This window comes from Urocampus carinirostris, chromosome 14, assembly GCF_059441175.1.
Source record: "Urocampus carinirostris isolate Australia breed hairy pipefish chromosome 14, RoL_Ucar_1.0, whole genome shotgun sequence".
Classification (NCBI taxonomy): Eukaryota; Metazoa; Chordata; class Actinopteri; order Syngnathiformes; family Syngnathidae; genus Urocampus; species Urocampus carinirostris.
The window spans coordinates 18,793,958-18,819,488 of record NC_142362.1 but is presented as its reverse complement, the minus strand read 5'-3'; the positions used below and the strand labels follow the sequence as shown (position 1 = coordinate 18,819,488).

The following is a 25,531-nucleotide window of genomic DNA, read 5'->3' as shown; positions in this document are numbered from 1 at the left end:
CTTCTTCAATTCAGGTGATTACAATCAGCAAGATTGTTAACAAGCCCCTGCCAGCTTGGTAACAAGCTGATCACTTGTGTCACATCAGTTAGAGAAACTTCCAAAAACATGCAGGACATCCGACCCTCTAAGACCCATTTGCCCCCCTCTTTGCCCAGCACTTACCCTCCACATGTAGCTCTGCAGTGGTGAGCGCCTCTCCGGCGACAAATGCGTACTGTCCGCTGTCTCCAAAATGGACGTTCCTGATGACAAGAATATGTGTTTGCTTCCGGACCTGAGTCTGGCAGCGGTCACTGGAGCGGATCTGGCCGCCATTTTTCAGCCATTTTCCGGCGATTCCTTCGTGGTTGAGGTTCACTTCAAAAGTGACGGTTTCCTTCTCTTGGACCACCACATCCTTAAGCCTGTCTGAGATCAGGACGGCTGCAAAATACCAGGCAATGAGTCACAAGCAATCCCAAAAAGAACCACATGCAGTTTTCATGATTTGCCTGACACGCATCTACTCATATTATTTATGTCATCTGTGTTTTGTTTTTATGATGTAATACAATTCAAGGGCGACAGATGTGTGGACTCACGGCTGACGGTGAGCGTGGCAGACACGCGGTCTTCGCCGCACACAAAAGTGTAATCGGCTGCGTCGTCTCTGCTGATGTTGAAGATCTTCAGCTGGTGGACCTTTCCCTGCACCGCTGTACGGAACTTGTCACTGATCTGGATCGCTGCACCATTTTTCAGCCAGGTAGACGGCACATTAGAGTGGGACATTTCACACTCCAAGGTGGCCTCCTGAGTCTCTACTGCCGACGTGTTTTTTGGGGCTTTGGTCACACGAAGAGCTATGGACATCCAAGAAGTACGTAAGCAAGTTAGCTGGATTTTTAGACCAGTTCTGGCAGAATCACAAAGTGCTTTAGGCAAGGGTTCTCCACTAATCGTAAGTGAGGATTGTGTTCATAGTTTTCGTTTTCCCCTTCTATCTCACTTAAACTTGGTTCATAGACCGTTCTAACAAACTTTGGTGACTGTTTTGGATTTTTTTTACGATTTGAGAAGTTTGCGGCGTACAAAACATTATCTGTGCTAGGGGTCCAACCCAAATGCAAGCCCCGAGGCTCGAAGATTCTTATTCTAATGACCGGTTCCATCATTTCTGTACAAGTCCAATGAAACCTGTTGAGTGAAACAGGCCTCAATTCTCCTACAACATTGAACTTGTGCGATTTTTTTATTAGTGCTACCCTTCAGAGAAGCCTTTCTGGTGTTGCCTTGTACATTTGACAGAACGATGTGCTGCAAAAGACAAGCTGCGGTGCAAGCAATTTTTTTTTTCTTGGATGTTTATTCCATTTCAAAGCTTAATGAGCTAACATCCTAACAAAGCTATTGAAATGTCAACCCCGATAAAGGAACTTAACAAATATAAGCCGTAAACTTAATATGTAGCCTTATCGCTAACGCAGTATTTAAGGGGGAGAAAGAGATAGAGAGCCTTGATAGTTAGACCAGACTCCTGATATTTCGGGGGTGACTGTTTAAAGGTCTTGAGTTGAGTCACATAGAAGCTCGGCCTCTTACACTCGACGTTGAGACGAGCGCTGCAGCGTAGATTTCCGACCACAGCAGTGTACTCCCCTGCTTTGCTGCCATCCACGACCTGGACCACCAGCTTGTGTGTCTTCTTCTCGGAGGTCATTCTGTAGTCTTGGTTGGCCTGCAGCTCAGAGTTGTTGAAGAGCCACTTGACGGGAACTTTGTCCTCTGAGACGCCCAGCTCAAAAATAGCAGTGGCACCTGGAAGCGAGGTCACGTCCTTTGGTTTCTTCAGGATCTTCACAGCTATAAGGAACAGTCCATGTCATTACAAGGACAAACTGGACACAACTTGTCACGTAACTAGTGAACAAATTCTACGAATTACACATTGGCTTGAGTGCATATAGTGTGAGACCGGAGAAGATGTTACCAAAGTTCAATTTCTGGACTCCAAAATTGAAAGAGACTTAAAAGATTCCCGGTTTAATTAGTAAACTTCTGTGTGTAACTAAAAACTAAAGTCACTCTTGTAACAAAGCAGTCTTTTCATCTATAGTTTGTGAGACCCACTCCTGACTTCCTTTCCTCACCCACAGGATCCTACTGGATTCTGTTGTTAGTTCAGCAAAAAAAACTTTCTGTGAGTACTAAGGTCACTCCAAAACTGATCCAAAAGGACGTGTGAGAGAGGTTGAGAAAAGAAGTGGATATCTTCAAAAGTTAAACAGAGAAGAGGACAAGAACCGCTTGCAAAAGGCCATTAAATGTTTGCCTTTTGCCACTTGATCCCCAGACCAAAGGTCCTGGATCAGCTCTAAATACCAAGCAAGCACTTACTTTCAACGTTAAGCCTGCTGCTGGCTGACAGCTTCCCCAATTTAAAAGTGTAAACGGACTCGTCCTGTGAAGTGCAGTTGTTGATCTTCAAGGTGTGCACGGTGCCAATGACACTGATCTGGTATTTGTCGCTGGGCTTGATCTCCACACCGTTTTTGATCCACTGAGCCCCTCTCACATTTTCGTGGGTCAGCTCGAGGCTGAACAAGGCTTCTTGGGTCTGGACTACATTTAGGTTCTTCAGAGTCTTCCTTACCTTAACAGCTATGGAGGAAATTTATAGCTTTAGATGCATCAGCCTGGACCAGACTTTAAAAGTAAGAATTTTCCAGGTTAAGTGGGTTTGTGGTCACCTTCGACTTTGAGAGAGGCCGAAGTCTTGGAGCTCGCAATCTGGTATGCGTACTCTCCGATGTCGCTGGCTTTTGTGATGAGGATAAGCAGGCTTCTGACGCAGCCGTCCACCCGGCTCAGGACGTTGTCGTTAAGGTCCACTGGTTGGCCGTCTTTCAGCCATTTGCCTTCCACAGAAGGGTTGGCCACCTCGCACACGAACTCGGCCATCTGCGAGTCGGCCACCACCAAGTCCTGAAGCGGCTTCTTGATGGCGCCCCCTGATGGTAAGAGAAGATTGTCAAGTCCGGTCATGCGTGCCAGAGTAGATGTCATACCTGAGACTGTGAGCGAAGCGGCACATGCTTTCTCCCCGGCAGCAAAGCCATACTCGCCCTCTTGGTCCTTCATGGCATTAAGTACTGTCAGCGTGTGCACTGTGTCCTTGGACTCCATCTTGTATTTGCTTCCTGCTTTGAGCGGCTGACTCTCAAAAGTCCAGAATGCGTCAATGCCAGGATGGGACACTTTGACTTCAAAAGTCACGTTCTCTGACTCAATGCTCGTCTTGTCTTTCATTGGATCCACAATGTGGACGGCTGCAGAGAGCAAAGAGTCCATGGTCCAATAACGTCCAAACAATTGACTTATCTAGAACAAGCTTGCGTATGCCACTTACTCTGCACAGACAACCTGCAGCTGGTGTCGGCTCGACCAACCACCAACCTGTAATGACCTTCGTCTGAGGCAAAGGTCCTGTTGAACACTAGGCGCTGCTTGGCTCCTTTTACCACCATTTGGACCCGGTCGTCTGGCGTCATCAGCTTGTCGTTGTGGAACCACTTGACTGAGCTGATGTCCTGAGCTGAAATTTTGGCCTCTAGAACCGTCTTGGTGCCTTCCACCGTGCTCGTGTCACTCAGCGGCATCAGGATGCCGATAGCTGCATTGCAAGATACCAACGCTAAGTTATTTGGCATTAGGAACTGCATCAGACCTATATCACAGGACCATTAGCCTGGCATCAGGATAGTAGTGCTACTTACTGCGGATATTCAGCTTTGCGGCTGTGGAGATTCCCTGAGTGGGAACAGCAAAGGTGTAAACACCAAAGTCCTCTTTCCTGGTGTCCTCAATGAGCAATTTGTGGATCTGTTTATCGATCACTACATGGACCCGGTCTGAGATGGTTACGGCTTGTCCGTCCTTGGTCCATATACCTTCCACGTTCCCCTGGGAGAACCTGACCTCCATCTGAGCAATGTCCCCTTCGCAGACAGTCAGATCAGCAAGAGGCTGCATCAGGGTCACTGGGCGGTCTGAAACAGGCCACATAGCCCAGTGTTTTTTACTTTTAATCAATTCAGAGTGCCATATGTATTGGATTTTTTATAGACATTTAAACTGAAACAAAATGTCAGTAATTAAAAGCAAAAAGTTGACATCAACCGGACTCACATCTCATTGTGAGGGAGGCTTGCGTTTTTAAGTCGCCTGCTCTGAAGGAGTACTTTCCCTGGTCTGCCTTGTTGACATCTTTGACGGACAGGCTGTGGCGTCCGCGCCGCGATGAGATGACGTACTTTTTGCTTAAGGTCAGCTTCTTGTCCCCGAAGAACCAGGTGCCATCCACATCCTCGCGGGACACCTCACACTCAAACTCTCCAGAGTAGGTCTCTGGCACCTCCACGCCTTCGAGGGGTTTTAGGATCTCCAAAGGGGCTCCTGTTGGTTCCACATAGACCTTGGTCTTAAACGATTATCTAGCGGCATGCGAAGTGACTAATTCGATTAATTTCATTGACCGCTAACAGACTTTTGATGAACTACCCTACTTTGCACCAAAGTGACATTGTAGAGTGTGGATTTGCAAAAACTGCCAAGGTCTGTCAGGCAACCCACCTTCAACATTCAGCATGGCGCTGGTTCTGACCAGGTCTTCCTCTGCCACCACGCAGCAGTACTCGGCAGTGTCTTTGACTTCCAGCATGAGCACGGACAAAAAGTGGACTTTCCTGTCTGAGTGCATCCTGAACTTGTCTCCTGAAAAGATCTCCGTGTCGTCCTTAAACCATTTGACCTTGACGAAGGGCTCATTGGTTTCACACTCAAAGGTAGCCATTGTGTCTTTCTCCTTGGCATTGATATCCTCCAACTTCTGGGTGAAGGTGATAACTTGTTTTGCTGCAGGGTGAGAAAAACAAAGAAAACAACTTTTGACAACAAAGTGGGAACGTTTTGCTGCAGCAAAAATCAAGCGAGATTAAACGAGTAACATAAGAGAACAAGCAGATTTTATTTCAATGGAGACTTCGGATCTCGGAATGTTCTATGCTTGTCCCCAAATGACTGGAGGACTTGCCTTGCACCAGGAGAAAGGCGTGACTGGAAGTCTCGCCGGCATCATTGATGGCCTTTACCATGACGCTGGCAGAGTCCTCCGCCTGCACGTCTTGGATCACCAGCTCACAGACATGATCTTCGGGCCAGAACCAATAGAGCCGCTCGCTCTTCTCCAACTGAACTCCGTTCTTGAACCACTGGCACTCGGGTTCTGGTTTACCTACGACCCGGACTCTGAACTTGACTTGGTCCCCTCGCGCTGCTGTCTGACTGGAGATGCGCTCTAGGATTTTAGGCGCTTCCATGCTGGCTGAGAGCTTGACCCTTTCCGGTTTTAGCGCTTTTGCGCTGATTTTGCTGCGCTCCTCTTCCCTTTTCTTTTCTTCCTCTTGCTTCTCCTTGACTCGATGTAGAAGGTCATCCTTGGTCTTCCTCAGAAGATCCTCGTAGGAATCGTCTCGCTTGCGAGACTTGAGTTCCACGGCTGTGATAGACTCGTAGTAACCCTCTTCTGTCCTGCGCTTGAACTTGCCCCGCAACTCTTCAGATTCCTCGCTGGCTTTTTCGCGTACAATCCTCTGGGCTTTTTTGAGCTTGATGATCTCTTTCTCCCGATCTTCTTCCGAGTCCCGCTCCACCTTTACCACTTCAAATGGAATTCTTCCGGGTTCACGGGCTAGTACGGCTGGTTTAGGCTCAGGAACCCGGCGAAGATGTGTCCTAAAATCTTCTCTCTGCTGAATCTCCACTTTAACCGTGTGCTCGGCAGAGCCTAAATTGTTGTCGGCCACCACCCGGACTTCCCCCGAGTCGTACTGCTTGACGTCGACAATCTCAAGGTAGTAGATCCCGTCGTAACGGAGTCGGTAGCGCTTACTCTTGCGGATTAGTTGTCCGTTGAGGTACCAGTTGACTTTGGGCGAGGGATAACCGGTCACTCTGCAACGAAATCGGGCCACGTCACCTTCCAGCACTCGAGTGGGCTCGGGAAGGAGGACGATAACAGGTTTTGCCTTCTCAGTCTCCTCATCGGCAGCCACACCGGATGGTGCGCCCTCATGAGCCATGCGCTCTATTTCCTCGATCCTGTGCGATCCTATCCTTCCCTCGGGCAGCTGACTTTCTTCAACCAGACCCTTCTCATCCTTGACGATGAGGGTAGCCGAGTTCTGGTCAACTCCGAACTTGTTTGTAGCCCTGCAGGTGATGACGCCGCTGTCTCTGGCGTACGCCACCTCGTAGTCCAGACTGCAGTAGCCAAATTCATTGACCATGCGCAGGCGGTTGGCAGCCTCCAGGGGCTTGCTGTCGTGAAGCCACTCCACTACCATGGTGGGGTCGCCGATGGGGGTCAGTCTGCAGTCGAAGTGAGCCGGGCCGAACTTTTTCATTCGTACAGAGCTCAGCTTCTTTTTGAACTGGGGTTTCTGCTGCTTCTCTTTGTCGTAAAGGTCTCCGTCCTCCCATTGTTCTTGGCCGTAACGGAGGTGCAGGGGCTCCAGTTCTGGGGCGGCGATCTCTTTGGCCTTGTATGTTCCTTTGGTGATGATGAGCTTCCTCTCTGGCTCCGGTTCAGTGTAGTCCACTTCAACGTTAACTCTGCAGCGGGTGGTGTCCCTGCCGGCTTTGTTGATTGCCGTGGCCGTGTACCAGGCGCTGTCAGAACCGGAGGCAGACGGGATCTGTAATATCGCCTCCCCTCGGTTTGCCTCCATCCTGAAAAACATTTGCCGTGTTTACTATCATCATATCACGGAGGTATAGGCAGGTACAGACTGACTTTAAAGACCGACCCATCTCACACAAACTGTTTCTCCTTTGGATTCTATTTTAGGAATTTCAATTGTGACCTTTTATTGACCTTGAATAAAGGGGTAAATTTAAAAAGGGTTAACTTTCGCCCTTTTTGCCGAAGACAATAATTCTTGCCATGCTTTATTTCTTTACACTCGAAGTACCAACGACAAAATGTTTTTTGAAAAACAAAACAAAAGAACAATAGCCACAGTTTAGGTGTGTGTTGAAATTGATTCGTCGTTCCCTCGGGTGAGTGCTTTGCGGGACACAACGCAAGGTTCCGATATCGTGCCCAGCTCACCAGCCTCCCAATAGCGAGTCTAGCACTTCTGAAGATTATCCTCATGTGGCTTGGGTGAATCAACGATAAAAGCAACAGTCCAGATGGAGGAAGTAACCTACCTGATATGCTGAAGCTTTTGAGGAGTGACAATCTCGCTGTTTTTAAGCCAGACAAAGTCCGGCAAAGGATTCCCGATGGCTCGGACCACCAGTTCAACCAGAGATCCTTGTTTGATGCTGATGTTCCTCAATTTCTGGGTGAAGTGTGGACGCACCGAGGCCTCTTTAGCTGCAATCCAAAATACAACATGAATCACGGAAGCATGGACCATGGCCATAACTAGAGGACTAACCATCTACGGTGAGTGTAACTGAGATAGCGGAACGGCCAGCCTTGTTCTGAGAGACCGCTGTCCACTCTCCCGAGTCTTGCGGCATGGCCGGACTGATGATAAGGGACTGTGTGCCGTCCTCTTTGATCACGATTTTGTGAGTGTAATCGCTGCCCACTTGTTGTCCTGCACATGAACACCTGCATCAAGTTAAGTCCTTTTAACCGGGACGCGTTAGTCTATTTGCAATTCACCGTTGTGGAACCAGTACGTCTCTGGCATGGGTCTGCCGACGACCTTCAGGTCGAATCTGGCTGTTTGCCCTTCGGAGCATTTGGAGGAAGCAGGCTTGACTATAAAGACGGGTTTGTATAGTCTGTCAAGCAGATCTGGGTCTGTGTCGTCCAGTCTTCGTACAGGGGAGCGTGCTGGCGAACGGCTGGGCGAGCGACTGAGGGACGGTTCCGGTGAGCGACTCAGCGATCGAGGGGACATGGACCTTAAGTGCAAGACCCAAAACCAGAGGGTGAGCTCTATACCAGTCTTTTTAGTGTCTTACATTAGATGCCTGAAAACTCTACAGCAACTCTACAACAGGGCCCGCCGGGAAAATCTGATTCTCACAATAACATGGAACAAGCTCAGCGACGAAAAGGTAACGACTGCCTAAATCACAGTATGCAGGAGGAACACGAGTGGGATTCTGAGATATGTTTACTGCCCAGCTAACCACTGACTTAAGTGGGCTCCCTCAATCCCTGTTTATGGTCAGTGCCAACATACCGGATCCTCTGCGGCGTGTACTCCCCAGGGTACTCGCTTTCGGAAGGTTCCACATAGAGCTTTCCAGAACTGACAGCATTTCCCTCTGTGTTGCTTGCCAAGGCGCTGTACACGCCCTCATCCTCGGGCAGAACCATGGCTAACCGCAGGCTGGCGCGCCCGTCAGCAAGCATTTCGACCTGGTAGTGTTCGCCATCATGGATGCGTAAACCGTCTTTGAACCAAGCGATCTGTCAAAAGCGTAGGCGGTTATCAGAGGTGGTCCTGTCCAAAAGATGCTTCAAAGACCCTTACCTTGGGCAGCGGCGACCCAAGCATCCTGCAGTGGAAGGTGACGCCCATCCCCTCCACCACGCGGTAGTTTTTCACCAGCGTATGGAAGGTGGGCGGCATGGCCTCTTGGTCTTTGGCGCGCGCCATCTCCTCACCGTCCTCGGCCAGTAGCTCGGCATAAGTGATCCTAAGGATGCTCATCTCCATCTCCTGCATGATGCGTTGCTCCAAGACGGAAATGTGGAAGTCCTGTAGGGCCAGATACAGAAACAAAAAGATCCTCCTTCAAATATTTGGTACTTTCAAGATTAGCTGTACAGTCTGGTTCAACCTTTTGGCCTGAACTAGAGTCCAAAAGTCCAACAAGAAAGATTTTGCACGTGGCTTCGGAAAAACACAATATAAAGGTTCTTGAACTTTGATGGCTTAATAAAGGAATACGTCACTCATTCTGACTGGACATTTCACGACAACAAAATTAATTCCCTTTAGCTTGGGTGCAAAAAAGTAAAGGTTTACCTGTCCAGTGGCGGTGGTGGTCATCCTCTTAGTGATACTCATGGAGGGGGCAACATCTGCTAGCAGGGGCTCCGGCTCTGACACTTGGACCGCCTCTTTGAAGGTCACGTCCTCTTTCTGGACGTAGGCTTCGTATTCACCTAAAGGAGACACAAGGCAGCTCTAAACAGAAGAATCAAAGGTAGACGGGTGCTCTTTCAGGGAGCAGTTGGCGAAGAGGAGCTTGACCGGTTGCCTTGTCACTACGAGCCATTAGGAGCTGTTTTGCTTGGAAAAACTTTTCCAAAGTTTTACCTTAGCCACAAATTGGTGCCTGTTTACTAGCAGCTTGAGTAGAAATATGCTTAGCTGCATCCAGACTGTGGCGGGGATTCCTCAATCCAGGCCTAAATTTACTGTGAATTTTTTGTTTTGCATTCTAGCAACACCAATTTAGACCATGGAAACTGAAGGATTTTGGGACCACCAGCCCGCGTATGTATACCCTAGATGCCAACAAGCCAGTAAGACGAAACATCCCCACCAAACACAGAAAAAAAAGTTTGCCCATCAGAGGAGACAACCAGACCGGATTAGAGCCAGACTAGAGACTAGACAGACCTTCATCCAGCAGTATGGCGGTGGCAGACGCCTCTCCCAGCTGGTTCCTGGCAAAAACGCAATATTCTCCGGCATCGTCAGCAAAAGTCATTGAGATCAGAAGGTGGCACACTCCCGTCTCCTTCTGGTAAGCAACTTGGTATCTGCAAGACAGTCGCCATCTTGTCAAGCCAGGGCCCTGAAAAACTTCAAGCGGTCTGGAACTCAAATTGAGGAGAGTCCTTCATGCTTGAGATGTCTCCTGTCTCTGACAAGGATGATTCAAATCAGCAGTTTTTCGTCAGATTTGTTAATTCCAAGTTTTTAATCAGCTCTGGGGAAGGCTGGAAACAACCAAAACATGCAGTGTTTGGAGTCTCCAGGACTAGACTTGAATATCCTTGCTGTGTTCATTAAGGTGGATGGAAGTAAAAAGTAACTTTTGTATGAAAAAAAAAAAAAAAAAAAAAAGGCAAAAACCTTTACAGTGATTTCGGGCTCTATTACTGATTTATTTTTCCGAGCCTACTGGAACAATCCAAGTGGAGCTGAGCAAAGACCAACCTGTATCCTGTGGTGAGTGGGACTCCGCCCTTCTTCCAAATGATGTGCGGTTTGGGGCTTCCCCCAACTTGGCATTCAAAGATAACGCTGGCTCCCTCCACCAGTTTTTGGACTCCGGGGGTCTTGACAAAAAAAGGAGCCACGGCGGCGGATTCAGTCACAAGCTGGACTGCGCTCAGCTGGGGCATTGCCTCTTCTTCAGGTTTTCTGCGAAAAACATTTGGCGGTGGTCAAGAAGGCACAAGACCGCTAAAAAGTGCCAAGAAGGTGGGTGGCTGACCACTTACATTTTCTCTTCTGGTTCTTGTGTGATGTCTTCGCGGCTCTCGATGTCTTCGGACACTGCAAATCAAATTCTTCGTCAGATAACAAGCAACAAAGTTGAAGGGGTGCTGAGAATCCGGAAACACTCATGCCAGCTAGAAAAGGTTGGAAATGACGTTTCTTGGTTTTTCTCTCTTAATAATAGATTTGTCTCAATTTGACCTGGTCCTTCAACACTTGATAAGCTTGAAAGGCAGTCAAGTCAAGTCACATTTATTTATACAGCCCTTAATCACAAAAATGTCTCAAAGGACTGCACGGGATTACAATTACACAATTACCTGATCTTAGACCAACATGTGCGCAAGGAACAACTCAAAACCTCAGCGTGAGGAAAGAAACCTTGAGAAGGGACCTCACAAGTGGTAATCTGGTGGAAGTCTAGCTTCACCTCATCCTGTTCTTTTGTCTTTGTAGGTTTCCACTCCATCTCTCCTTTCTTTGTTCTCTCTATCTCTCTTGACCTTAACCTTATGTGGTTACCGACTTCTGGTTTAAATTTTCCTCCTCACAGCTGTCGTCACTTGTCCTGATTTCCCTCCTATCCCAATGTTCCTTGCTAGTTCATTGTGTTCTTGTCACGTTCCAAGCATTTTTGTCTCAGCATCTTGTTATTCCAGTGTACCAAACCTTTTCCTGACAAACTGCCTGACAAACTCTTGGACTTTTGCCGTCATTGTTTGGATTCACTGGAACACTGACCCGTCACCTGCATCTTGGACCACGATTGTTACCTCACTACCTGACTTGTCATAAACTGAACATTTGTCTGCTGTTCCAGATCACAAGAACCACCTGACAAACCCTCAAACTGTCACACTCACTGTTTAAATTTACTGGAACTTCGACCTCTTACCTGCACCTTGGAACACAATTTTCATCTTGCTAATTAACTTCCCGTGTACCTAACTATGTCTGAATACAGACCGATGTTATTATCCACGAGGGGTCAGGAACCTATGGCCCGTGAGCCATATATGGCTATTGCAATAACTACATATGGCTTGAAGACAAAATTGGTACCTTGCAAACTTTCTCCATGCTGCTCGCATGTGCATGCGAAGCAGAGTAAACGTTAAAAACTTCATTGGCACTGTCCAGCATATATGGGGTGAACTTCTTACTATACTGTGCAAGTTTCACACTAACAAACCCCGTTTTGACTGTACATGGTATGGTCTGCATTTACATAGCGTTTTTCAAGTCAATGAAGACCTCCCAAAGCGCTTTACAATGTGCTTCACACTTACCCATTCACACACACTCATATACTCACATACTGATAGCAGCGTCAGCCATGCTAGGCAACTACCTGCTTACCGCGTGGCATTAGGGATTCAGTGTCTTACCCAAGGACACTTCGACATATAACACGGATGGAATTGAACCTGCAACCTCTTGATCCCAAGACGAGCGCTTTACCGCCTGAGCTACTGCCACTAAAATAACTGCAAACATCCAAAACGTCAGCAGAGCTCCCAGATCATTTTCATCTGGTGAGTGCTAGGGATGGGCAGAGCTATACATGGTGCACAACCACTCCCTCACTTCTGTTCCTCGCCCGTCTGAGTCAAAGATAAATACGTCGGGATCTTTGTTTGCGGAATGCTGTAACATTTTTACAAAAGAACTTTGCTTGCATCTTGAAACCATTACTTATGAAAAAATGACGGTCAAAATAAGCCTCAACACTCTTAAGTAACTCGCGAGGGAGACAAATCTTTAGTATATCTATATCAATACAAGACACAGGCTCTTTTATTATGATTATCTAATAGATTTTATCAAATGTTACACAGTGAAACATACTGCGCTGAAGAAAAGAGCAGGTTTAGCAGTTTTGTTGACATTTTTACAAAATATGTGACGTGGCTCTTACCCCCAAAAATTATTTTCTTGCTTTTATGGCTCTATGAGTGAAAAAGTTCCCGGCCCTTGCTATACACTAATCTGAATTCCTGCACTGTGCTTCCACAGCACCCAGAGTGGGTCCTTGACACATCCTTTCTTTGTGACAGGATAAATCTGTTTGGTTTTCCCAAACCTTTATTTATAGACAGGAAAAGAGTTCTAGCTATGAGTGAACCCAGTATCTTGTATTTTGCTACATTTTATCTGTGAGAAAGTAAATATTAGCTGTCGAGCCTTGGACTAACCCTGAACGAGCAAGTAGCAAGAAGTGCTGAGAGTTCCCGCCTCGTTGGTGGCGGTGCAGGTGAAGCGTCCGCTGTCCTCGGCAAAGGCCTCTCGGATCAACAAGCGGGCACAGCCGTCAGCATCGTAGCTTATTTGGAAGTCCGCCGAGCTCTCGATCCTGTAGTCCTCTCTGAACCACATTACCACGGGGGCCGGCTGGCCACCGATTTGGCACTCCAGAGTCACGCACTCTCCCTCCGTCACGTTGGTGTCCTTCAAAGCCTGCGGAAAAAAGCGAAGTCCTTGACCAGAACCGAGATCTCGAGCATCACTGACCCATGTGGACTCAACTTACGGAAATCAAGATGGGCGGTGACGCGCTTTCAGTGCAGGGAGTCGCAGCGGCTTGTTCTTCTACCTGAATTGAGGGGCAACAATTCTCAGATTCAACTCTCACGTTAAACGTTTTGTTTGATGGCTGAGTAGGTGAAAAGATCACCATCGACATCACACAAATCAGAAAATGACACTGCAAAATCTCACCTGCGTGACGCAAATGATCTGCTGTTCGTGGTCTGGCTGGGACAAGCTGCTGTCATAGTCTGCCTCGGTCAGGAAGCCCACCTGCGTCCAGGTGGGAGGAACTTCAGAGTTGCCAGCCACCAGGACCGAGCCCGTCTGAGAAACCTCAACCCTGGAAGACACACTGCCATTATTGGCGCCATGCTAGACTGAAGGCAGAAATTGCGTACTGGGTGTCGGTCGCCACCAGTTTCAGCGATTAAGAGCGTGATTCCTGCTGTTTTAGTAAGGATCAAGATGTTTGCCATGACAACTTTCTGGAAAACTTAATTGCATGGGTGCACGAGTACTCTTTTAGCCTTCAAAACAGCTACAAAATTGGGGGTTTCTATCTTTGGGGTTTTGCAAACAAAGTTTGCAGAACCATTGGATAATTAGCATCTAGCTGTGTTTTTTATTTTTTATGTATTTATTTTTTTATGGGGCGTTGGTTCATGTGATGATATAGGTGGATTTTTGAAGCATCAGGACCATTTTTGAAACTTACCTGCCAGGCGCTTGGACGTGTCTGACGGCTAAAGGTGAATGCTGCCAGCCTGAATCGAAAGTGAATCCGGCGAGTTCTGCGACCCGTTTGTGAGCCAGGACCTCAATCATAGGTGCACCTTCCTTCTCCATCTCGCTGCCGGTGGGGTTCAGAAGGGGAACAACTTCCTGGGTCATCTGTGGGGGAGGAAAAAGGAAACCTTCACCTGAAGTTGGAGCAGCGTTTCTTAAAAACTTTAAGCTGTAAACCAAAATTTTGATTGGGCTCTGTTCTACAAAATGGACTGATGCCAGAGATGGGAATTAAAAGTCCTTCCTCAAAGTAAACGCCCTGCCCCATGGGTTAAGGAATACTGGAGCTGTCACTATGTGGTCACTGAGGCTTTACATATACATAAAACGCTCCAGTACCAAAGGTGCTCCTGTGTCACAGGTGAAAGAGTTTCTGTGGTGCAAGGCAAAGGTAACCTGTGGCAGGGTTTTGGCGCGACTTGAAAATCCTACGCATGTTTCAGTTAAATTAAAATTGCAAAGGTGTCTTTTTTAAATTCTAAAGAATGGATTGAAGAGTGAAAGACCAAAATACAGGCAGCCAAACGGGGACCTTGGATGCATTCTGTACCTGTTCCACTGTAGTCTGTGAGCTGGAAACCTGGGAACTGGTAACCAGTGTTTTGGTTTTCTTGGCCGGGACCACTTCTTCGCCTGAAAATTCACAAAATGTTTCACTGATAAACAATGTGTGTTCTGGTTGTTCTGTTTCGAGCAGCTATGCTTGTAGCGAAAATCCCACAGAAGATTAGCTGGGATTTTTCTGTGTGTATTTCGGGTTCGTCCTGTAATTTAACGACCAATTGGCCTCACATGCAGTTTGTAGATAACAAGAAGTAGTGTTGCAAGCGAGGCCGGCAGGCACTCACCGTAAACCAGCAGCTCGGCGCTGGAGGTGGCACGGCCGCCGCTGTTAGTGGCCATCACTGAATATGTGCCGGAGTCTTCAGGGAAAGCCTCGGCGATCAGCAGACTGTAGGCATCGCCTTCCCGCACGATGGCAAAGTCAGCCGAGCTCTGGATCTCGGCTCCCTCTCGGTAGAAGGTGACGGCAGGAGCCGGGACGCCGGTGACTCGAACGCTGAGTTTCACTTGGCTGCCCTGCCGCACTGTTGAACTCTGAAGTCTCTGAAGGAAGCTTGGAGGTGAGGTCTCTGCTGTTGGGGGAAGAAAAGTGTGACGTTTCAGAAGCCAGTCCCGTCAATCTGTGGTCTACATAGGGCAATGAGGGTTCACAAATACTGGAACCGTTCAGTCAGTCTGTAATCTACGGGGTCTCTGAGGGTTTACTAAGACTGGAACCATCCACACGGTTAGTGGTCCACGATGGCAATGAGGGTTCACAAATACAAGAGCCTTCCAGTTGTGGACCACCACGGATCACAAAATTTAAGGGGGACGAATTCAAGCAAAAATGTCTTGTTTTGAATTCACCGTATGTTTTCCAGTCTACGCCAAGGCAACAAAAAACTATATTTCTTGGAATCCAGATTTGTTTTTGTCTGACTTGATGCTTTTCATGTATTTCAGGGTCTTGACAGGGACGGGGTCTCACCTGTGACGGCAAGTTCGGCAGTGCTGGTGGCTTGCCCGGCGCCGTTGGTGGCACGGACTGAAAACCTGCCAGCGTGCGTGCCCTGCACAGCGTCGATGCTCAGAATAGCGTGGCCGTCGCTAAACGAGATCTGGACTCCGGGCAGGGCGGTCGCGGACAGAACCTGGCCGTCGCGGAACCACGACACCTCTGGAACTGGAGCACCTGAAAGCCCAGCGGGAACTGAGGACGGCTTCAGAAGCCGTGTCGGAAGAAGGGAAGGGACTTACCGCTCACTTGTGCATGGAACGAGGCGGCACTACCCTCTAGTGCCACCACGCTCTGCAGCGGTTGTGTGAACGTTGGCGCTTGCGTGGACATCTTATACTTCCTGTTGTCTTGGCGGCCTGCAAAGAAGACATAAAGTGGTTGTAACGTTGTCGTAAAAATCACGTTAGGTTGTCAGGAAGATGTAGGAAGTTGTCTTGAAGTTAGCATGAAGATGTCAAGAGTGGTTGTGAAAATTTTGTTCTTTGGATGTTCTGTTGTCATAAAGTTAACATGAAGATGTTGGAGGTTGTGGTGAAGTTCTCATAAATGTTGTCATAAAGTTGTTGTGAAAATTTTGTTAAATTATCAGAAAGATGTCGGAAGTTGTCAAAGTTGTCGGAGGTTGTTGTGAAAGTGTCATTAATTTGTTTTGTTGTGTAGCGTCAATTTGTGGTGTAGATGTAGGGGAATTTACAGTGAAGATGTTGGGAATTGTGAAGATCTTGTGAAAGTTAAGAAAAGTTGAGAAAAATTGAGATAATTAGGAGGACGGTCGAAGGAAAATCAGAGAAGGGTTTAGAAAAATTTGAAGGACAGTTGGGGGGCAGTTGGGCCAAAGTCAATGAAAGTCGAGAAGGGTCGGGAAAATTCGAAAGAAAGTTGAGAAATTTGAGGAAAGTTGCAAAAAGCTGTTAAAAACTACTCACGTAAGTAAAGTTGAAGAAATTCAAAAAATAGAGGAAAGTTAAGAAAAGTCGAAAAAACTAGGAATATTTGGAAAAAATCAGAAGAATGTTGAAAAAAGGGGGGTAGCACGGTCGAGCAGTGGTTAGCGCGTCAGATCGAACCCCCTGTGTGGAGTTTGCATGTTCTTCCCGTGCTTGCGTGGGTTTCCTCCGGGCACTCCGGTTTCCTCCCACATTCAAAAAACATGCATTTCAGGTTAATTGTCCATCCAAATTGTCCCTAGGTGTGAATGAGCGAGCGGATTGTCTGTCCCTGGGTGCCCTGCGATTGGCAACCAGTTCAGGGTGTCCCCTGCCCACTGCCCGAAGATAGCTGGGATGGGCTCCAGCACCCCCGCGACCCTACTGAGGATAAGCGGTCCAGATAATGGATGGATGGATGGATGTTGAAAAAAGTGCATGCGAGGAGAAAGCTTGAGTGGCAGCAGTCATTTGTTCTTTCTATCAAAGATTTTTTTTGCGCCTAGACTTTTCTGCTGGTTTTGTGGTCTTGACCCTTTGGTCTGTCGAAAGTGACATCCACATGTTTTATTGTTGAGAAGTTGAGAAAAGTCAAGGATAGTTAGGAAAATTAAGAGAAAAGTTGAGAAAATTGTGAAAGTGACAGATTTAGCTCCATTCGGAGTCTGCATTGAGCTGAACGGACTCACAGGGTTTAGCTCACAAATCAGCGATACTCCAATTTGCTTTGCTTTTAGGATTTGAATAGTTTTCAGTTCTTTGTAAGTGTCCTGGAAGTGGCTTCATTTGTTGAGTAAAACAGTTCAATAGAGGGCCTAAGAATACGTTTTTGAAGGCCAGCTAATACTGGACTAGACTTGAGTTCTGCCAACTCCTGCTTCTGGGTTTGGACCCTGACGATCCTATTGCAGTGGTTCTCAACTGGTCTGACTCGAGGATCCACCAGTCCACCTTAATTACAAGCTGTGACGCAAGTCGAGAAAAAAAAATCCACTGCTCAAGTTTATTGGATTAAATAATTGTGCAGTTTCAAGCCGAGATAGTGGAAATCATTCACCTTTTTTCAGAAACAACATGACCAGCAAAACCAAAACAACTTCAAGCACTGTATATACTGGCATATAAGCCTACATCGCATGTAAGTGCGCCCTCCTAAAACTGCCTTGAAATAGCCACATACAAAAGAAATTGGTACCCAAAATATTAATAAATTGTGTACCTAAACATTGAACAAGTATTAATCTAATATATAATAAAGATTAATATACTGTTGAAAATCCAACAAATACAATATTTTCAACCATTAACTTCAACTCCCAGCTGCGCTTCAATGGCAGACACCATTTTCAGGTTTTGTTGTTGTTTCCTTCTTTGACTTGATAGTAGCCACTGTTTCCTACTTTTCCTTTCCCTCATCATAAACTTTCTTGGGATCCATTATTACGGGAGGAAAACCAACTAAATCACAATAAATTGAGATCTGGTCCCTTTCAAACACAGATGGCACAGATTGACTGAACAGGAAAAAGAGATCAAGCAGAGTATTATCGCCATCTACTGTTAAGGAATGTAACTGACCCTACGTTTTTTTTTTCTTCTTCTTCTTAACGTTATTTTGCCGAGGCAAAAGCCTGAGACCCCCGAAGAAAGGGCCTGTGACCCACTTTTGGGTCCCAATCCACCAGTTGAGAAACACTGTCCAATTGGACCTTTTTTCCAATTTTCTCTTTGACGTTGTTAGCGAAGGTTTCTGGCTGGCAGACAACACTGACAGGTGACCCGAAGCCCAAAAACCCCCACCCAACACCCTTCCGCAGTCTGCACCCCCCACCCTCTGACACCAGGCTATTATAAATAGCTGGGGCGGGTTGGGTTCAGGAGGGGTTCTTGCGTGTTGACAGGCAGCCACAGCTGACGAAGGCTGACGGCGAACTGTCAAATCGGCTAAAAACAAAACACATGCAACACGTGCCCAACAAAAAAGGCTTCGTGCGGCAACCTGTGTTGAAGTTCTCGTGATTTGGCTGTGAAACTGTCATTAACTCGTCAAATTTTCATTTAAAGGAAGTTTTCATGAAGACATTGAAAATATGCCGTGAAGTTGTCGTAAAGCTGTTGTGAAAGGGTCATCAAGTCGTCATGTAAACGTCGTGAAGATGTGGTCAAAATGTCGAGAAGATGTAAGAACTTTTCATGAAGATGGTCTGAAAATGTCATTAGGTTGTTGGGAGGTTATCGTGAAGACACCAGGAAAGATGCCATGAAATTGTTGTGGAAATGTTGTAAAAGTTGCCATGAAAATGTTGATTTGTCGTGACATTGTCAAGAAAATGTCATAAAATTTGTCGTGAAAATGTTCTGAAGTTGTTGTGAATTTTCTGTTGAAAGACAGTTGTCATGGAGACCTTCAAAATATGCCATGAAGTTGTTGTTTGAAAAGGTCATCAAGTCCTCATGTAGGCGTCATGAAAATCTCAAAAAGTGGTCAACTTGTCGATAAGTTGTCGCAAGGAGGTTGTCAGGAAGTTGACGTGAAAATGTCATTAAGTTGTTGAGAAGTTGTTGCAAACATACCGAAAAGATGCCATGAAGTCAATGTTACAATGTTGTGAAACTTGTCGTGAAAATGTCTGTTAAATTGTCATGAAAATGTCGTGAAATATGTCATCAAAGTTGTTGCAGTGAAAATGTCATTAAGTTATCGAGGAGTTGTCACGAAAACCAGTATTGCTTTAAGTTGTAAAAATTTTGGAAGTTGTCGCAAAGCTGGTCATGTAGTTATCGTAAATTGTCAGGAAAATGTCTGAAGTTGTTGGGAAAATGTCATCAAGTTTTCGTTAAATTGTCGTGAACACATCGGGAAAATGCCAAAAAGTTGTTATAAAGATGTTGGAAGTTGTCGTGAAGCCAATCTTTGTAAAGACGTTAATAAGTTATCGTAAAGTTGTTATGAAACGTTTTGAACTTCACAGGAAGTTGTCGTGAAGTTGTTGGATGTTCTCTTGAAGTTATCGTGACGTTACGATAAAGATGTCGGAAATTGTCGTGAAAGTTGCCATAAAATTGTCGCGAAGACATCGGGAAATCTTTGTAAAGATGTCAATAAGTTATCGTAAAGTTCTTATGAAAAGTTTTGAACTTCACAGGAAGTTGTCGTGAAGATGTTGGATGTTTTCTTGAAATTATAGTGAAGTTACGATGAAGATGTCGAAAATTGTTGTGAAATGCGATGACGTTTTTATGAAAAAGTTGCGAAATATAATGAAGTTCTAAGTATTATGTTGTCAGGAAGTTGTCATGAAGTTGTCTTGAATTTATTGTGAAGTTATAGTGAAGTCGCCATTAAGATGTTTGAAATTCTCGCAAAGGTTGCCGTGCAAGTGTCGTGAAGTTGTGAAAAGGTCTTTACGTTGTTGGGAAGTTGCCGTGAAGACATTGAGAAAATGCCATTAAGTTTTCGTAAAGTCAATGTAAAGACGCCATGAAGATGTCGGAAATTGTTGGGAAAATGTCTATATGTTGTCGTGACATGACTTCCTGTTGCGATTTCTTTTAGCAAAACTCAAGGAGACCGGTCCCTCTTTGGACGGGTCCAATCCATACAAAGTCTCATCAGGCAATGCGCTTTGGGCCTCATCCGACCTGGTCTCGGACTTGTGAGACAGACCTGCACCTCTCCATCTCTTCTAAGTTCTATTTGGTTCTACTGGAACTGGTAAGCGTTGGCATCCGTGGAGGACCTTTTGGGCACTGGGAGGCAAAAAGCCAGCAGGCCCAAAATAATTTTAGATTGACATGCGGCAGGTGGTACATTTCTGATGGGGGAGGGAGGTGGGTGCTCAAGTAACCATTTCCTTAAAAAGCCATGAGCCGCCCCCCCCTCCATCACTCAATCTATTTCGGGTTTCGTTCCCTGTGGCGGCATGCGGCCTCGATGCAGAATCAGCCCAACTTTTCACATGTAGCCCACCGTGACCCCCCTTTCGGATGCGGAACCCTACTCACGTGAAAGTCCGCCGGCTGGCGTTGGGACGGAGCCCCCCTCCCCTCGGACGAAGCCTAGCAGCTTCCCGACGGTCGGTTTTTGTCCTCACGGTTGCCCCCCTAGCGAGACACCCCAACTACACCACTGTGTAGTCCTCCAGCCGAGGCAGGCCGGGAATGAGAACTGCTCGAGGGGGGCAGGCTTCGCCCTCACCTTTTTATACTGGGAGGGGTGGGCCCCCGTTGCGGCCCACCCGCCCAATTGCTTTCATTGGCCTGGCCGTCACGCAGGAGAGCATCATGGGATACCACTTATTCAACCTGCGAATCCCCCCCCCCCTCCATCTTCCCCACTGACCCGAAACCCTCCTCCTTCTTCCCAGACTGATTGATGGATTACGCTGATGTAGTGAGACAGAAAGTGCTGAGTTTTAATGGGTGGACCTAAATGCAGGGAAGCAGGACCAGGTTCTTCAAATAACAAAATTATGAAGATAAAAAAATAAAACGAGAATGTCTTTGGTCCAGGATCTTCACCAATTGTTAAGAATGTCTTTAGTCCACAAACATCTCTTAACCTTGATATGGTATTCAGACTGGGAACATTTCATATCCTTGATGTATTTGATCCAGGAAAATCTCCAAACCTTAAAAAGGTCTTTAGTCCAATAAGGTGTCCAAACCTTTGAAAGGTCTTCAGTCTAGGGCATATGCTAACATTCAGAAGGTGTTTAGTCCAGGACTTATACAAACCTTGAGAGGGTCTTCATTATAGGAACATCACCAGATCTTGAGAAGGTCTTCAGTCCAGGAACATCTCCAAACCTTGAGAGGGTTTTTGGTCTATGAACATCTCTATACCTTGAGGATGTCTTCAGTTCAGGATTCTGCAACGCTCAAAAAGTAACCACCAAGATGAAGTACCGAGAAAAAGTGCTTCTTCTTTAGGATCAGGACCTGGAGTCCTCCAAGTCCACCCATGCTGGGGAAGGGTACAATTTGGATCCAAACATGCTTTCTCAAAAGTCTAAAACCTCCAAACCGACGGATTTGAGCTGTGGCTGGCTGGAGAGTCCTTGCATCAGGTCACAGTCCATGTGGGTCGGGATGGGATGCTTCATCGTTGCTATCTCAGACTTTTTCACAAATTCTGTTATTGGTGATGTTGTCTGTTTTGTCTATTGGGGAGGGGGTTCCTTTCCCACATGTAGGTTTCACATCTAGAGATGTTGGAAGTGTCACAAATGTGGACCACTGCCGTCATCTGAGATTTTGTAAATCAGACAAAGAAATGGGACCTGAGGGAGTTAACCTGTGCCATGATTGGCTGGGAACACATCCGGGTTGGTTCCAGACCTGCCTGCCCTGATTAAGCAATCCCACCCGCGACCCTCGTGTTGAGAACCCCTCGGGCCACGTAAGCGTTATCCAAAAGCAGTGCGAGGCACATGTTATGTGCGTGTTCAGCCACCAGGGAGCGCCAAAGAAAACTCAGAAACCACATCGTTTCTTTCAGGAATCTTCTTTGTTGTCGTTTTTTTTTATTTTTTTAAATGTTGCATAAACACAAATTCTACCGTTTTTGTGCACGACTATTGCTTTTCTCCCCTTAAAAACTCCCAATGATTAGAAAAAATCTACCATTTCTTTTTTTGTTTTTATTTTTTTCTATATTTAAACAAATCTACAGCTGCTTTATTTTGAAGCCAGAGTAATAAAGCGCTCCCACGATTGCATTCAATTTCCGTTTCTTTTTCTTTTTCTTTATTTTTTATATATATTCTGTAGACATATTGTGTTTCCTGCTCAAAAATACAGTACACTTATCAGGGTTGACGGATCCCTTAATCGCCTGGGTCATTGGGGTGTCACTTCCTTTAGTTTGTCCAGGGTTTGGGGTACTTACTTTAAAAAAGTAACCCAATGCAGTTACTAGTTGTTGGGTGGGCATAAAGGAGAGGATTTTATTGTCTTGTGGTTCACTGAATGGCTTTATACAGCACTTTTCAGGCAATTTTCAGGAAATATACAAATACTACCAAAACGGTTTGGTCGGTTGGATCCCTTAACCACCTGGGTCATAGTGGCACTACTTCCTGTGGTGTGTCTTCGGCAAGTACAGCCTGGTGGCACTCATCCCTTTCCAGGCAAACATGCGTTTCCACCCTGAACAATATACTATAATACAAATACTACTCCAGAAATATTATGACATAAATACTACAAAAATATGACAGAAATAGCATGACATAAATACTGCAAAATCATTACTACAGTACTACTACAGATACACTACAAAAATACTTCTGACGTACTACAGAAATACTATTTTTTTTTTTGCACTATGATGACTATTTCTTGCACCAAACGCATATTGCACAAACCCTTACGATACCAAACTGTATGTAACATCCCACATGCCGACATTTCTTGTGTAAATACCGTGTAAATTATAACTATAGCCTTATCCTCCTTGTTTTATGACCTTATCTTCTCTGTTCCAAAAATCTTCTTGATTTTTTTTTACGTCACTGTGACTGTGTGAAACTGGAGTGTCATGCCCAATTTCGTTGTCACAATATGTTAACCCATTTTGTAACAATGACAATAAAGGTATATTTTATTCTATATGCAAATACTACAAAAATACTACTGCAGAAATACTACAAAAGTATCACAACAGTAATATTGTAATGCAAAACAAGGTACTACAGAAATATTACGCGATAATACTACAGAAATAGTACAGAAGTAGTTTGACATAAATACTACAAAAGTATTACTACAGTACTACCACAGATGCACTACAAAATACTTCTGCCGTACTACAGAAATACTAATATGCAAATACTACAAAAATACTCCTGCAGACATACTACAAAAAAGTATCACAACAGTAATATTGTAATGCAAAATAAGCTACTACAGAAATATTACGCTGAAATACTACATAAATACTATGACATAAACACTACAAAAGTATTACTACAGTAATACTACAGAAACACCACAAAAATACTTCCAACGAACTACAGAAATACCAATTTGCAAATAGTACAAGAATACTACTGCAGAAATACGACAAAAGTATCACAACAGTAATATTGTAATGCAAAATAAGCTACTACAGAATTATTACGCGATAATAATACAGAAATAATACAGAAGTAGTATGACATAAATACTATAAAAGTATTACTACAGTACTACTACAGATACACTACAAAAATACTCCTGACGTACTACAGAAATACTACTATGCAAATACTACAAAAATACTACCGCAGAAATACTACAAAAAGTATCGCAACATTAATACAGTAATCCCTCGGTTATCGCGGTTAATGGGGAGCAAAACCACCCGCGAAAAGTGAAAATCTGCGAAGTAGCGACGCCCCTTCAAAAATGCTTAAAAGTTTTTTGTTTTTGTTTTTTTTTTATTTAATTTTATTATAATTATTTTTTAGACCCACAAAGCTCTGAACGTGGAACTGCGAAGTAGCGAGGTCCCGCTGTATTGTAATTAAAAAAAAGCTACTACAGAAATATTACGCAGAAATACTACAAATATACTACAGAAATAGTATGACATAAATACTACTACTATTACTACAGTACTACTACAGATACACTACAAAAATATTTCCGACATACTTCAGAAATTTTAATATGCAGATACCACGAAAATACTACTGCAGAAATACTACAAAAGTATCACAACAGTAATATTGTAATGCAAAAAATGCTATGACAGAAATATTACGCGGAAATACTACAAAATGACTATGCTATTTTAAGAGTACAAAAAATACAAGTGCAGAAATACTACAAAAAATAAAACTACTGTAATACTACTAAAATACTAAAAAAAGTTCTTCCAAAATCCGACGGCGGAAATACTACAAAAATACCACAAGAGTAATAACGTAATGCAAAAATACCTCTACAAAAATATTAAGACAGATATACGACAAAATTACTACTAAAGTAATAGTACAAAAATACTGCTGCAGAAATACAAAAAAAATAAAAGTACACTAAAACTACATAAACACTTAAAAAAGTACTACAAAAATACCACTGCAGCACTATCATTCTGCAAAAATACCAGTTTTAGAATATTAAGACAGATCTACTACAAAATGTCAATGGTACTATGGTAATACTGCAAAAATACATTGAAAATACTACTGCAGAAATACTACAAAAATACTAAAACATATAACTAGAGTAATACTACAAAATCAATCTCAAATGTATTGCTTAAAACAGGGACCTCATGCATGATTTTGCTTTAATTGTGAGTTTTTTCAAATCAATTTGTGTCATGTCCTGCACAATTGTCATGGCGCCCAGCTGGCCCCGCCCCTTGACACCGGCTGAGACGCATTGGACTGATTGCTCTTGGAGTACTTAGGCGCGCCTTTCGGAACTGCCCGCTGCTTAACCTTGTTGAAAACCTGTTCATGCTTGTTTGATCTGAGTAATGCCTAGATTGTAATTTTGCCTGCCTTTGAACCTGCTTTGTTTTGTTTTTGGTCCGTTTGTGTGTCGGACAATTTTACTTTCTCAATTAAAGTGACAGATCGTCTACGCAAATGAGTTCCGACTTCCTGCTCCCCGGCCCGTTTCGTGACAATTTGTGGAAACTAATCTATCTAAAAACAAATTTAAGAAATAAAACATGTTGATGTCTGCATCTACAATTATTCAGAAAGGACGAAAATTGGATCAGTCCCCAGGATCGGCCCTTCGTCCAAACTTTCTAACCCAATGATGTCTGCGAATCCGAATAATTACCCAGCCCTGCTCTAAGGTAATTGCCAGGAAATACATAAAACGTACCTCGTAAAAGATGCTCACTGCAAATCCTGGAGTACTTTGAGGGCTGCCAGTCCCTCCGATCGATAGCAAATATCCATCGCCGTCCTCTGACTTCATCAAAATTGATATGATTAAATCCCAAATTGGGCTTAGAACCTTCCTCGTTCGCACAGCCCACAGCACAGCAAGAAATTACCATCATAAAAAGTAGTAATTATATCCTTCCCTCGTGGGTACTGATATTTGTTTCAACTGCTTATTCAACTGCCGTGCGCTCGGGTGCTTTTGCCGTCCGTCATGGCGCTCATAATTCCATTGAATGCAACGCGACGTGCAAAGGGTCATGCTGCATTCCGGATGAGTGGGAACCGGGAGTTCTCCAACCTCCGCCTTAGAAAATATCAATAAAATGACACTCGAGATGGGAGGTCCTAGTCGCAGAAAACATA

At 45.0% G+C, this 25,531-nt stretch overlaps 1 protein-coding gene across 1 annotated transcript in view; it reads right to left on the bottom strand.

Annotated features, from left to right (window-relative positions):
* The window catches only part of ttn.1 (titin, tandem duplicate 1), a 131,541-nt gene extending 115,863 nt beyond the window's left edge, over nucleotides 1-15,678 (bottom strand). The window contains 28 exon segments of the mRNA XM_088353508.1: nucleotides 166-426; nucleotides 585-845; nucleotides 1,585-1,845; nucleotides 2,380-2,643; nucleotides 2,733-2,993; nucleotides 3,051-3,311; nucleotides 3,392-3,655; nucleotides 3,759-4,031; nucleotides 4,171-4,437; nucleotides 4,615-4,896; nucleotides 5,075-6,771; nucleotides 7,255-7,423; nucleotides 7,488-7,652; nucleotides 7,721-7,965; nucleotides 8,250-8,479; nucleotides 8,544-8,771; nucleotides 9,042-9,181; nucleotides 9,642-9,784; nucleotides 10,185-10,391; nucleotides 10,472-10,526; nucleotides 12,665-12,926; nucleotides 13,000-13,062; nucleotides 13,188-13,338; nucleotides 13,714-13,889; nucleotides 14,335-14,417; nucleotides 14,633-14,920; nucleotides 15,319-15,522; nucleotides 15,588-15,678. Coding sequence (XP_088209634.1) covers nucleotides 166-426; nucleotides 585-845; nucleotides 1,585-1,845; nucleotides 2,380-2,643; nucleotides 2,733-2,993; nucleotides 3,051-3,311; nucleotides 3,392-3,655; nucleotides 3,759-4,031; nucleotides 4,171-4,437; nucleotides 4,615-4,896; nucleotides 5,075-6,771; nucleotides 7,255-7,423; nucleotides 7,488-7,652; nucleotides 7,721-7,965; nucleotides 8,250-8,479; nucleotides 8,544-8,771; nucleotides 9,042-9,181; nucleotides 9,642-9,784; nucleotides 10,185-10,391; nucleotides 10,472-10,526; nucleotides 12,665-12,926; nucleotides 13,000-13,062; nucleotides 13,188-13,338; nucleotides 13,714-13,889; nucleotides 14,335-14,417; nucleotides 14,633-14,920; nucleotides 15,319-15,522; nucleotides 15,588-15,678 — 7,252 coding nt within the window.
* Between the last annotated feature and the right edge of the window lie 9,853 nt (nucleotides 15,679-25,531).